Source organism: Pelmatolapia mariae, linkage group LG6 (assembly GCF_036321145.2).
Source record: "Pelmatolapia mariae isolate MD_Pm_ZW linkage group LG6, Pm_UMD_F_2, whole genome shotgun sequence".
Lineage (NCBI taxonomy): Eukaryota > Metazoa > Chordata > Actinopteri > Cichliformes > Cichlidae > Pelmatolapia > Pelmatolapia mariae.
In genome coordinates, this window is record NC_086232.1 from 29,967,921 (window position 1) to 29,980,358 (window position 12,438).

Here is a 12,438-nt window from a genome sequence, read left to right on the forward strand (position 1 = left end):
ACTTCTACTTTTTTTCTTCCCTTTACTCTAAGTGGCCACATGATACTTCTTCCTGATTTTTAGAAAACATTGATGATACACATGCTGACATACAGCTGGATTTATCCACACAGAACAGAGTACAAATTCAGAATCAGTAAACATGGTGGAGGATCTGTATTCCAAGGTTGACTACACCAAGAAGATTAGATTTCAGACAAATGAAGAGGACAAAAATACAAATATCAGTGGTAACACTGATAATGCGACAATTTATGATAACTACTGCACAGAGGAATGTACCCAGCCAAAATTACAAGGAATCACCAGCGAGGATCAGCAGCAAGGTATTGTTTTATCTGCCTGCCTTACTAACACTGCCTCTTTCCCATATAAAGAATAGATTTTGTTTTTAACATTGGGGAAAACATTTGTTCATACACTCTCAAGTAAGACTACAGTAAAAGTCCATTTGTCTGCACCGTTTCCTCTAGATTTAATGATGCAATATCAGAAAACAGTCTGTGGTAAAAAGCAATATTCTATATTTAGCTTTGGCAGTTTCATTCTTTTCTTATTTAAGTGTAAGTCTCTTTACTTCAATCAGCAGCATCGTGATGCAGTATTGCTTTACAAAGGTTTTGAAGTCAAACCTTCTTTTAGGTCTTGGTGACTCATGAGTTCGTGCAGATGTGAGAGAGATTAAGCTATGAGTAGTGAATAAGTCAAAACAAGGCTAGGACATTTAAAGTCTATATAATAGATTGTATTGCTCAGCTCGGACAGTTTCTCTAAGGAAGTTAGTTAAAACATTTTCCTCCTCGCCATAACCATCAATTTATGGTAACTTTGGTATCACTTTTGATCGGCATCTGAATTTGGAAACTCATATCTCAAAGGTTGCCCAGTCTGGTTTCGTTCACCTGAGTAATATTGAGAAAATCAAACCTTTACCTTTAACTTATTGTCTCAATAAAACTCAGTTGCTGTAAAATAAATGCAACTTTTGATGACGATCAAGTGGCCCATTCACTGAAGCACCAATTTTTCCTTTGACAAGGGAACATAAAAAAAGGAAGGAACACAATTACTAATAACTAAACATAGTAAATAGAAATTTACAGTACATTAAACAAAGTACTACACTCACTGTAGTCCAAAAAATGTTCAGACTTGTTCAGAGCTGTTTTTTTGTTATGTCTGTATTTTATAACCTGTTATTTAAACATTTTTGTAGGATTTAGGCAATTTCAGGTATTAAAATCCCATTCAACATCCAGACATTAGATCATGCTGGTGGTGTAGAGTAATGCTTTGGGGCACAGATGAAGAAAAAACCTTCCTGTTGTGAGGTTAACACCAGTTCAGCTATGTGCTGTTTTCTTTTTTCCATTTTTTACCACGACACCACATGTTGTTGGCACAGAAAACAAATTGCCCTTGTGACCACTGACTCAACGGACTCCAGAACTTTTTTAGAAACAGATTAGATTGCTGCTTGAAGTGGGTCTACAAGATACTGAATAATTGGGTGTAAAAGGGGGCTTTTTACAGGCTTTTCCTGGACAGCCTACAATCTCGACATGGCTATGTGACATGCCTGGCAACCCAGATGTGCTAAAACACTGCAAATGCTAAAAAACTGTCATAATATGCTGTGTGTGAGATAGGCAGAATTATGGACCCAAATGCAGGACTCAGACATGGAACTAATTGGTGGCACTTATAGGAAATGTACAAACTAGAAAACATGGGAACTCTGAGTGGAACAAAAAAAAAATGCATTTCCTGTGAAAATGCAGTGTGAATGCTGTAAAGCTGGTTTGTTTCAGCTGACAACTGCGGAATAGGCTGACGTCATCATTAGAAAAGCTTGCTGAAATGTAATAACATAGAAGAAACATTTGAAAAGCAAAACGGTCAGCTCATATGTTTAAATGTCAAGCCTGTCAGCTGAAAACAGCTGAAGTTACCTGAAAATAACTTTTTGTACAACTGTGAAAAATTGGCACAAACTTTAGAAAAGGAAGAAGAAAAGCAGCATAACTAAAGCAGCACAAAATTAAACTGAAACTTGCATGAACTGAAGTCATATTTTATTCTTCAGTACATTTTTGTAGGCTTTCCTACTTCCGCATACTTTCTGCTACATAAACTGTTCTGGTATGAAAACGTCCAGCTTTTTCACGACTGGGTTTTACAGGCTGTTACTTTTCTTTTTTGTAACTTTTCAGCTTTTTAAAATATTTAACTTTTTATTTTTTTCCCATTGAAATAAATGGTGAAATCTTTAAATCCGCTTCAAACTCACCCACCTAGGGTATATATCCAGATGAACAGAATCAACATTTTGGGATTTCTTTACCTGGATGATTGAGCATGCATCAAGACATTTTTCCACATCTTTGTCAGTGGATCCTCAACTTTATCACAGACAGACCCAGCAGTGAGGCTGGGAAAACATGTCACTCCCTTTATCTCACTTAGCACTGCAGAACTACAGGGCTGTATTTTAAGCTCCCTGCTGTACTCACTATAGATCTACGACTGTGTAGCCAGTGTCAAGTTAGCTGACACTGTGGTGGACCTGATTTTTGATAACATCGAGAAGGCCTACCTGGAGGAGATCAGGAACCTGAAGAACTGGTGCCAGAAGAATAACCTTCTCCTAAACATCAGCAAAACTAAGAAGGTGATTGTAGACTCCAGCACAAAGCAGGGAGAAATCATGAGCCACTATACATCAGTGACGTGCCAGCGGAGAGAGTATACAATTTCAGATATCTGGGTGTTCACATCACACAAGACCTATCATGGTCCTTTCACATTAACATTCTGGTGAAGAAGGCCCGGCAGTGTTTCTTCTTCCTCAAACGAGTCAGTCAGTCAGTCTACTCATGCACCATCCAGAGCATCATGATGGGAAATATCTGCACCTGCTATGGGAACAGCACCAGACGAGCTCTCCAAAGAAGGGTGCACTTTGCTGAACACATCATTTGCTCAGAGCTTCCCGACATGCAGTCTATTTACATCAAATGGTGCAATACCAAAGCCAGGAAAATTATGAAAGACCTCTCCCACCCCATCAATGGACTCTTCTCGCTGTTTAGCTCAGGGAAGCACTTCCACACCCTTAAGTCCAACACAGAGAGAATGAGGAGGAGCTTCTTCCCCCAGGCTGACAACAATAATAATCTATTTCTGATCTGGTCTTCTCATATCACATATCACAGTATGTGAGGACTCAGGGCTGTTTGTCGGACAGGGTCGTCTGCAGTACGGGGGCCCCACAGGGAACGGTTCTGGCTCCGTTCCTCTTCACTATCTACACTGCAGACTTCTCCCACAACTCCACCCAGTGCTTCCTGCAGAAGTTCTCTGATGACTCTGCTATAGTCGGCCTCATCACTGATGGGGATGACAAGGAGTACAGAGGACTGACTCAGGACTTTGTGGACTGGTGCCAGCTGAACTACCTCCAGATCAATGCCAGTAAAACCAAGGAGCTGGTGGTAGACTTCCGCAGGCACAAACATCCTCCACTGCAACCACTGAACATCCAAGGTATGGACATCGAGGCTGTGGACAGCTACAGGTACCTTGGTGTTCATCTGAACAGCAAACTGGACTGGACTCATAACTCAGACGCCCTCTACAGGAAAGGGCAGAGCAGGCTGTACCTGCTGCGGAGACTCAGGTCGTTTGGAGTGGAGGGCCCACTCCTGAAGACCTTCTATTACTCTGTGGTGGCCTCAGCCATCTTTTATGGTGTGGTCTGCTGGGGCGGCAGCATCTCTGTTGGGGACAGGAAGAGACTGAACAGGCTTATCCGAAGGGCCAGCTCTGTTCTAGGATGCCCTCTGGACCCAGTGGAGGTGGTGAGTGACAGGAGAATGGTGGCTAAGCTGTCATCCCTGCTGGACAACATCTCCCACCCCATGCATGAGACTGTGACAGCACTGAGCAGCTCCTTCAGTGGGAGACTGCGGCACCCACGGTGTGGGACGGAGAGATTTCGCAGGTCTTTCCTCCCCACTGCTGTCAGACTGCACAACAAAGACTCCAAATGATCAACACACACATCCACACATGTACAATAACACTAATGTGCAATAATCTTTTCTAGCATCGTTGTATTTTTACTCAGTTGTATATAGCACTTGTATTCTATTTTTATCTTATTGCATATTTTATTCTATTTTATTCTACTGTATATAGTATTTTATTTTATTCTATTCTGTACAGTTGTATACTGTATTTATTCTTATTTTATTTTATTCTAATTTTTGCTTCATAACTTTTGCACTGTCCACTTCCTGCTGTGACAAAACAAATTTCCCACGTGTGGGACTAATAAAGGTTATCTTATCTTATCTTATCTTATCTTATCTTATCTTATCTTACATCACTGTACATGCACTTAATAACAAAATAAGGTACTTCAATAATATACCTCAATAACTGTTTGTTTGTTTGTTTTTTTACTGTCAATAGCACAACAAAGAATAGCTAACTCATTAGGCCAGGATCCTGCAGTTTATTTTCACTACAGGCCAGTTGACACCCTTCCAATGATGAGGATGTACACATCCTGGACAGAGAGGAAGGCTGTTTTGAGAGGGCAGTCAAGGAGGCCATATAAGTGAAAAGGGAAAGACCATCTTTCACCATCTTAAAATGCTGTGATTGCAGCCATTGCCCAGTTCTCTGTGAATGGTACTCATGGCCATTGATCAATAGTGAGGGTTTGGCATAAATAGGACCCAAATGCAGGACTTTCTGAATGCAGACAGTGTGTTTATTCACAGCAATAAAATAACAACAAAAAAGCCAAAAATCCATAGTGTGTGTGTTCTCTGTGCAACAGTTTCCCAATTCCTGTGCAGTGATTTTCCTCCGTGATCCGTGGTGAATGTTCGGTTCTCCTCGGTGTATATGTACATAAGTGTCCATTTCCCTCTGCACGTTTCCTCCTCCTGGAAACAAGAGATGCTTCAGTTAGTACACGTTCCAACAACCAGCCAACAGAAACACTTTCTTCTTATGAGCAGGAGAACTAACTGTGTTCATAGTACAACGATTCTGCTACTCTCTTAAGTAGTGTTTCCTTTACGACAGGGGTCCCCAACCGTTTTTACGCCACAGACCGGTTTATGTCCGACAATATTCTCATGGACCGGATAAATAAAACAAAATAAGTACAACAAAATAAAACCAGTACCGGTACCAAAAAAACAGAAGGTTTATTCATAACACATGGGAAAAGACCTAGGGAAACAGAGTTAATGATAAAAACGATTAAAAAACAATGCTAAAAACCGATAAACACCCTGAAAAACATGAATTTCACACCTGAGCCTCAACTCTCGCGGCCCGGTACCAAATGTCTCACAGACAGGTACCGGTCCGTGGCCAATGGTTGGGGATCGCTCCTTTACGAGGCTGATCGGCAACAGGTGCCTGGTGTGGCAGGATAAAGCTAACACCACACCACAGCGTGAGCGCACACACACACACACACACACACATACACACGGAAACAAGAGACGAGGAGCAGACCCAGGCCCCTGACATCAGTGGTCTTTGACCAATGATCAATGGGCATTGATCAGTGGTTGTTGATCAGTGGTCATGACAATTTGCATATTAATGATCAAGGAACTGATCTCATTCGGTGGGCTAGTTTCAGCCATTGTGCAAAAGTTCTGTTTATATGATTTGGGAAACCTGCAGTCAGCTGAGGCCCAATAAGTCACTAGAATGAGTGACGAAATGTTTCTCTGCTACGTTCAGATCAACACAATGAACTTTTTGGGTTTTCCTTACCTGGATGATTGTGCATGGATCAAAACATTAAATGAGAAGGTGTCACAGTCAATGTTTTGGGTTTTTGGTTTAAGTTTTATTCTGTGAATATGGTTTTCTGTCTTTATGCCTTCCCTGTGTTCAGCGTTATGCCTACTCTGTTCCTTCTTTATGTTCTGTCTCAGAGGCAATCCTGCGTTTCTGGGTTATGCCTCCTGTTTTACTTTGACAGTCTGTGTTCCATTTCAGTGTGTTCTGCTTTGCTTCCTTGGTTTCGTCATGTGTAATTAGTCCCAGTCCCATTAGTTCCCTCCTGTTTCTCACTCCCTTGTTGCCGTCTCTGTATTTAAGCCCTGTGTTTTCTTCTGCTTGTTACTGGTCTGTCTGCGTTACTTCTGCATAGCATTCCGTGTGCCACTTGTAAATAAAGCTCACTTGCAGTAAATCAGTGCCTGCACTTGCGTCCATCTCTCACCACTTCACACGACTGCTGCCGCAACTGTGACAAAAGGTTTGTCCACTACTTTTGATTTCTACCTGCAGGAGCTGAATTTGTAAAGCAGAGTTCTTGCAGAGCTGCTGTAATTCTTCCAGGCCTGCTGTGTCTTTTCCTCCTGATGGGACTCATAACCCTGGTTTTACTTTGTAAGTACAACAGAAATGTAATTAGCATGCTAAAATCCTCACAGGCGATGCATGTATTTTATGATGATGTGCCCAACACAGTCACCCTAGGCAAATCTCAGTGGGAAATGGAGACAGTGATGCTACACAAGCTTGTTGACAACGTGACCAGTGAGAGAAACCAGTTACAGACCAGTTACAAGAACCTGACAACTGAACGGGACCAGTTACTTACGATTTTCAACAACTTGACAACCAAACACGACCAATTACAGGCCAGTTACAACAACTGGACAACTGAACGAGACCAGTTACTTACGATTTTCAACAACTTGACAACCAAACACGACCAATTACAGGCCAGTTACAACAACCGGACAACTGAACGAGACCAGTTACAGAACAGGTCCAACAATCTGGTTAAAGACAGAGACCAGCTGCAGGAAAGACTTGCAAACATGACTGCAAACAGAGACGATCTTCAGAAACAGCTTCAAGGTAATTATATGCTTGATGGCTGTTTTATCTCTAACAGCAATTTTTGCCTCTTTAACACTAAAACAAATTAAGTTTTTTTTTTTTTTTTTTTTAAAAAAGAGTTTTAAGTTAGCTTTTCTTACTGTGTGCTTGCGTGGACAGTACGTGACCCTGATAAGGATGAGTGCAGGGGAACGGATGGACATGTTAATACTGGGGTTAAAGTTCAGGGTGAGGTATTGCTAGAAATTACTGTAACACCATCAAGGATTCAAAGCAAAAGCTAATTTCTCTCTAACTTGACTTAATTGTAATTCTCAAGACCTGTGGTTTTCAGTGACAGTTGCTGACTTGAGCAACATTATTCGAGACAAATTATTAGACCTGACATGCACTCCCTCTGAGACCAGAAAATGTGAAAAATTTTCACATATACAGCTTTTATGCATACAATTTCAGGGAGTTTTGATTTTTATGTAAAACTGGATACGTTGTGTGCAGTGCATTTTTTTTCTATTTTATATGGAGTGCTTTGTACCACTTATAACTTCTTCTAAGCAATATTTTGAAAGGCTCATGATTGGGATTATATGGATCATGGTAAAACCAGATTAATCTCATTTTCTTAAACAGACTATCAACAAAACTGGGTGGCTTCAAATGGTAGTTTGTACCAAATTTCTTCGGAGCAGAAATCCTGGGAAGAAAGCAGACAAAACTGTCTTCAAAAAAGTGCAAACCTGATAATTATCAACAGCCAAGAAGAACAGGTGTGTGTGTGTAAACATACATCACTTTATGTTCTGCATGTTTAATTATTAAACATTTAATTTCTCTCTTTCTAAAAAAAAGAACTTTGTGAATCAGCTGAAGAAGCATTTGTGGATTGGACTGACTGACTCACAGACAGAGGGGACATGGAAATGGGTAGATGGGACTCAAGTGACCAAAAGGTAGAAATAAAAATAAAATCTGTTTCTTGTCCATAAAGTCATTGTGCACTTTAACTAAATTAATTTGGTTAATAGCTTACTGAAAACAAAATACTGACTGAATTGTTGAGTTTAATTCTTATAATTTTATCTGTATTACAGCTACTGGAATCAGGGGAATAAAGAGCCAAATGGTGACACAAAGGAAAATTGTGGAGAGATAGATGTTTACAATTCAAATGACAGCTGGAATGATGCACCATGTTCCATTGCAAAATTCTGGATATGTGAGAAGAGAGTTTCTCCATAACCCAACATCCACACCCAACAAATACTGCAGAACACGGAGCCATGAGATGAACTCCTGAAATGAAGCTGAACAGAAAGCAGTGGACACTTACAGTGGAAAAAAAAAGTATTGAACACGTCAACAGTTTTCTGAGTAAACACTTTTCTAAAGGTATTATTGACATAAACCTTTTGCCTTATGTCAGTAACAACTCATTCAATCCATACATGCAGGGAAATCAAACCACTGATATCCATAAATTAAGTCGCGTAATAATGAAAAATGACACAGGGAAAAGTATTGAACACTTGAAAAAGATGCAAAAAGTCATGAAGATTCATGACTAGGGATGGGTACCGGTGTCCGGTGCCATCATGGCACCGGTTCTGACATAAACGGTAGTAACCAGACCGAAAAGCAGCGCACATTTCGGTGCTTTTTTTTTTTTTTCCTGAGCCAATTCTAGCCAATCATTTTACGTTTCCGAGGATAGTAGGCGGGTCCAGGTAGGTACGTTCTTTTAGAGCAGAGCTACAGATTAAAAATGCCCAACGCCAAGCGGTCAAAAGTCTGGCTGTACTTCGCAGCAAAAGATGCAAACTCGGCTGCCTGCAACAAGTGCTTTAAGGTGATACTGTGATACTGTCAAAGGAGGTAACACCTCGAATCCGATGAAACACCTGGCGGCGCATAGCGGTTTTTTTAAAGCCGAGAAATGCGCCGTGTTTGATAGCTTGCTGTGAGACCTCACACCGGCACATCTACTGCGGGTGTGGTGCCTGTTATCGGACCTGGAGTTAGCAACATCCCCCAAAAACTCGAAGAGTAGAGCCCTGGCCCCTAGCCCTGCCAGTGCAGCAGAAATGATGACGGATGATGATGGCAGCAGCAGCCGTTCTTCTCTGTGTGAGTAGCTTAATGTTGTTCGTGTGTAATTTACGTTGAGTAGGCTAACCATGTTATTAAATTAATGCATGTAAGGTGAACTAGCAAACACCATCGTAGTTACATGCGGCTGTCTTCTTGTTTGATGGCAGATACTCCCTTCACCCTGGCCAAAAAGGCTAAAATGACCAAAGAAAAAGTGGAAAACAGTTAAACATGAGAGGTTTTTGGACAAAGTTGGTGTTTTTTCCATTGATTAAGCACTGCTTCCAGCCAAGAGTGATACCATATATGCCCTATAGCTGCAGAAAAGGCTAACATTGTTATCTTTTTACAAAAAAAACAGCTAAACATGAAAGGTTTTTGGACCAATTTTGTGTTCTCCATTCTTTAAGCACCGGTTTGAGCACCGTTTAAGCACCAGCACCGTTTCAAAAGTACCGGTTTGGCACCGGTATCGGATAAAACCTAAACGATACCCATCCCTATTCATGACACCAGCTGAACTCTATCAGTAATAAGAAAGAAATTCTGCCACTTAGTGCAAATTAATATCAACTGGTTCAATCCCAACTGATGGGCTATAAAAAGCTGTGTCATTACCGAGGTTTCACATAAGAAACATCTCATGATAGGTAAAACCCATGAGGTCTCTTGAAAACGTTTCAAACACATTGATACATTGGTTACAGAAGAATTTCTACAATACTGAATGTTTTAGTGAGAACTGTTGGGATAAAAAAAACAAGTTGAAAGAACATCATTTCACCATAAACTGGCCAAGACCTGGTAATCTCCACAAGATGCTTTAAACACAGCATGTTTGGAGGTCAAAAGGCATATCACCCCCAAAACACCACACCAACAATGAAGTTTAAGTTAGGTTCATCATAGCGTGGGGTTATTCCTTAACGTTCAGCACTGGCTTGTTTGATATTACTGAAAGAAGGATGAATACAAAAATGTGCCAAGATTTTTTTGATAAACATCTGCTGCCATCTACCAGGATGATGAAAATGAAACAAGGGTGGGTATTTCAGAAAGACAATGATCCCAAAAACAAAGTTAAAGAAACTCTCAGCTGAAAAAAAATGGAGCTGCTGGAACAGCTCAGCCAATTGCCTGACCTGAATCGAGCTAAAAAGTCTATGGAAAAAACTAAAGCTCAGAGTTCATAGAAGGAGTTACAGAACCTTCAGGATTTGAAGACTGTCTGAAACACTGGGCCAAACTCACATCTGAGCAATGCAAGCGACTGGTTTATCCATACAGAAGGTATCTTAAAGTGATCATCACCAACAAAGGCTTTTGTATGAAGAATTAATACATTAATACAAGTAAGCGTGTTTAATACTTTTCTCTTAGTGATTTCTCATAATTACGCATAACCTATAATTTGTTAATATCTAGGGTTTGATGTCTTTACATGTGTGGATTGGAAGGGTTGTTACTGACGTCTGATGAAAATTTCCTGTCAAATGCACCTTTAGAAATATATTTACTTAGAAATGTGTTAATACTTATTTACCCACTGTACATGGAATCATGTTTACACAAAGGGTTTTTGTTTTGCTTTCAAATTCAAAGAACGTCGTTTGTCACTGTATCCAGGATCTTTAATTAGCTGGGGATCTGCTTTAATGTGACTTGTTATTACATTAGATAGTAAGTTATATTTGATTAAAAAATTGCCTACCCATTTAAAGAGGCATCTATCTACCTATATACATATATACGTGTGTGTGTGTGTGTGTGTGTGTGTGTGTGTGTGTGTGTGTGTGTTTGTTTAGTCTTGAGCTCTGCCATCTTCAGCTTGGCCTCCAGTCTTTTTCTCAGGGTCATTTCCAACCATCAGAGCAGGTCTCACTGCCATCTTGGAAATCTTTCCTTTCACTCTTCCTGCTGTCCTTCTGTCAGAAATCTCCCATGACACTCGTTTCCAACCACTCCACCCTGCCTGCACTGTTTTCTTTGCCACTCTGGTGCACTGTTTTTTGCTGTAGATGGATGACCCCAGATAATTAAACTCACCATTCTTCATTTTTACATCTTTCTTCCTCTCATTCACACACATGAATTCTATCTAGCTTCTACTGTCTTTCATTCTCCTTCTCTCCAGAGCATGCCACTGCATACCTCATACCTCTCTACTGATCACAGTGTCCTCTGGGAACATCACAGTCCACAGAGGTCACTCCTACTCCACTTTCATTCCTTTCATTCATACATGAAAGACATGTATGAGGACTGAATGAAAGTCCTCATACATGTCCCCCACCACCCTCACCCTGACTGTTACTCCTTACTTCATTATGCAATAACTACGGTTCCTTTCTTGGCACCCTGAAACGATCCACAAAGACATTTATGCAGTACTAAACTAATGAAGGCACAGCTCACACTTCATCGCTGTGCTCATAAATATCTTGCAGTACCCTCACATACATCGCTGCCACCCATGACTTACATATTACCCCAGTTCCTCTTTTGTTTCTCAGAACAAGTGACTGTTTTTTCTCTTGCTAAAGATGTGCTGTCATTTAACATGAAGTTTTATTAGATTTTTTTTTTGTTTTACTTAGGACCAATGTATTGTTAAATAAGTTAAAGCATTTTGTTGTTTAGTATCATGCTAAAGGATGTGTTTTTCTTGTATAAACAGCTTTGCAATCCAAAAAGTTGTAATGTTATTTGTTTAGGTAACAATAATTAAATAAATAAACCAACTAATGAATAACTTGATAGTCAAGAAAAGACTTCTGTGCCACTTTTCTAACCTGGAATCTGAGTGATGGCCTATTCCTGACATTGAGACAATCCTCTGCACTTTAAATACATGATGCATCCTCCTGGCAGCAATTCCAGAGAGCAATGACCACTGTAATGATCGTCACATTCTTCATATATCCATGTTGGGCAGAGTGTAAATACCGAGGCTGAATGTCCTTTGTGCAAGCAACACACTGTGTAGAAAAGTCAGCGTGGAGAAATTCAAGAAATCAGACTGTCTCACACTAAATAGGCTACGTTCACACTGCAGGTGTTAATGCTCAATTCCGATTTTTTGATCAAATCCGATTTTTTTGTCTGCTTGTTCACACTACAAATAAAATGCGACAGCAAACGCGCTCTAGTGTGAACGCTCAAAGCGGCCCGCATGCGCAAAAGAAGACGTCACACACAACGCGCTCTGTTTAGACCCAGAGCAAACAATATTGTTTGACTGATGGCCGTTAATATAAAGACTTCGGACTTTACGTTTCCCAATTTTTGCTTTAAGTTATTTTGTTATTTACATAATAATGTAGATAACCTAATAATTATCCTTATTGCTGTTTTAGAGGAGCGGTGCTTCAAAGGATAGTTGCAGATTTCTGTCAGACTCTGCAGATTATACAGTACAAATGAAATGTTCACGTTTCTCCAACATTGTCTTCCCAACGG

At 40.3% G+C, this 12,438-nt stretch overlaps 1 protein-coding gene across 1 annotated transcript; it reads left to right on the plus strand.

Annotated features, from left to right (window-relative positions):
* Positions 1-6,479: 6,479 nt before the first annotated feature.
* LOC134629747 (CD209 antigen-like protein C) lies at positions 6,480-8,130 on the plus strand. Its single transcript, XM_063477266.1, has 4 exons — positions 6,480-6,909; positions 7,522-7,658; positions 7,741-7,841; positions 7,983-8,130. The coding sequence occupies exons 1-4, from the start codon at positions 6,480-6,482 to the stop codon at positions 8,128-8,130; spliced, it is 816 nt and encodes a 271-aa protein (XP_063333336.1).
* The last annotated feature ends 4,308 nt before the right edge of the window (positions 8,131-12,438 follow it).

Excerpts from the sequence above, each read along its gene's own strand:
- LOC134629747 (XM_063477266.1), top strand. The coding sequence starts at position 6,480 with ATGCATGTATTTTATGATGATGTGCCCAACACAGTCACCCTAGGCAAA. Across the intron at positions 6,910-7,521 it reads TCTTCAGAAACAGCTTCAAG|ACTATCAACAAAACTGGGTG; the intron begins GTAATTATATGC and ends TTTCTTAAACAG. Across the intron at positions 7,659-7,740 it reads TCAACAGCCAAGAAGAACAG|AACTTTGTGAATCAGCTGAA; the intron begins GTGTGTGTGTGT and ends TCTAAAAAAAAG.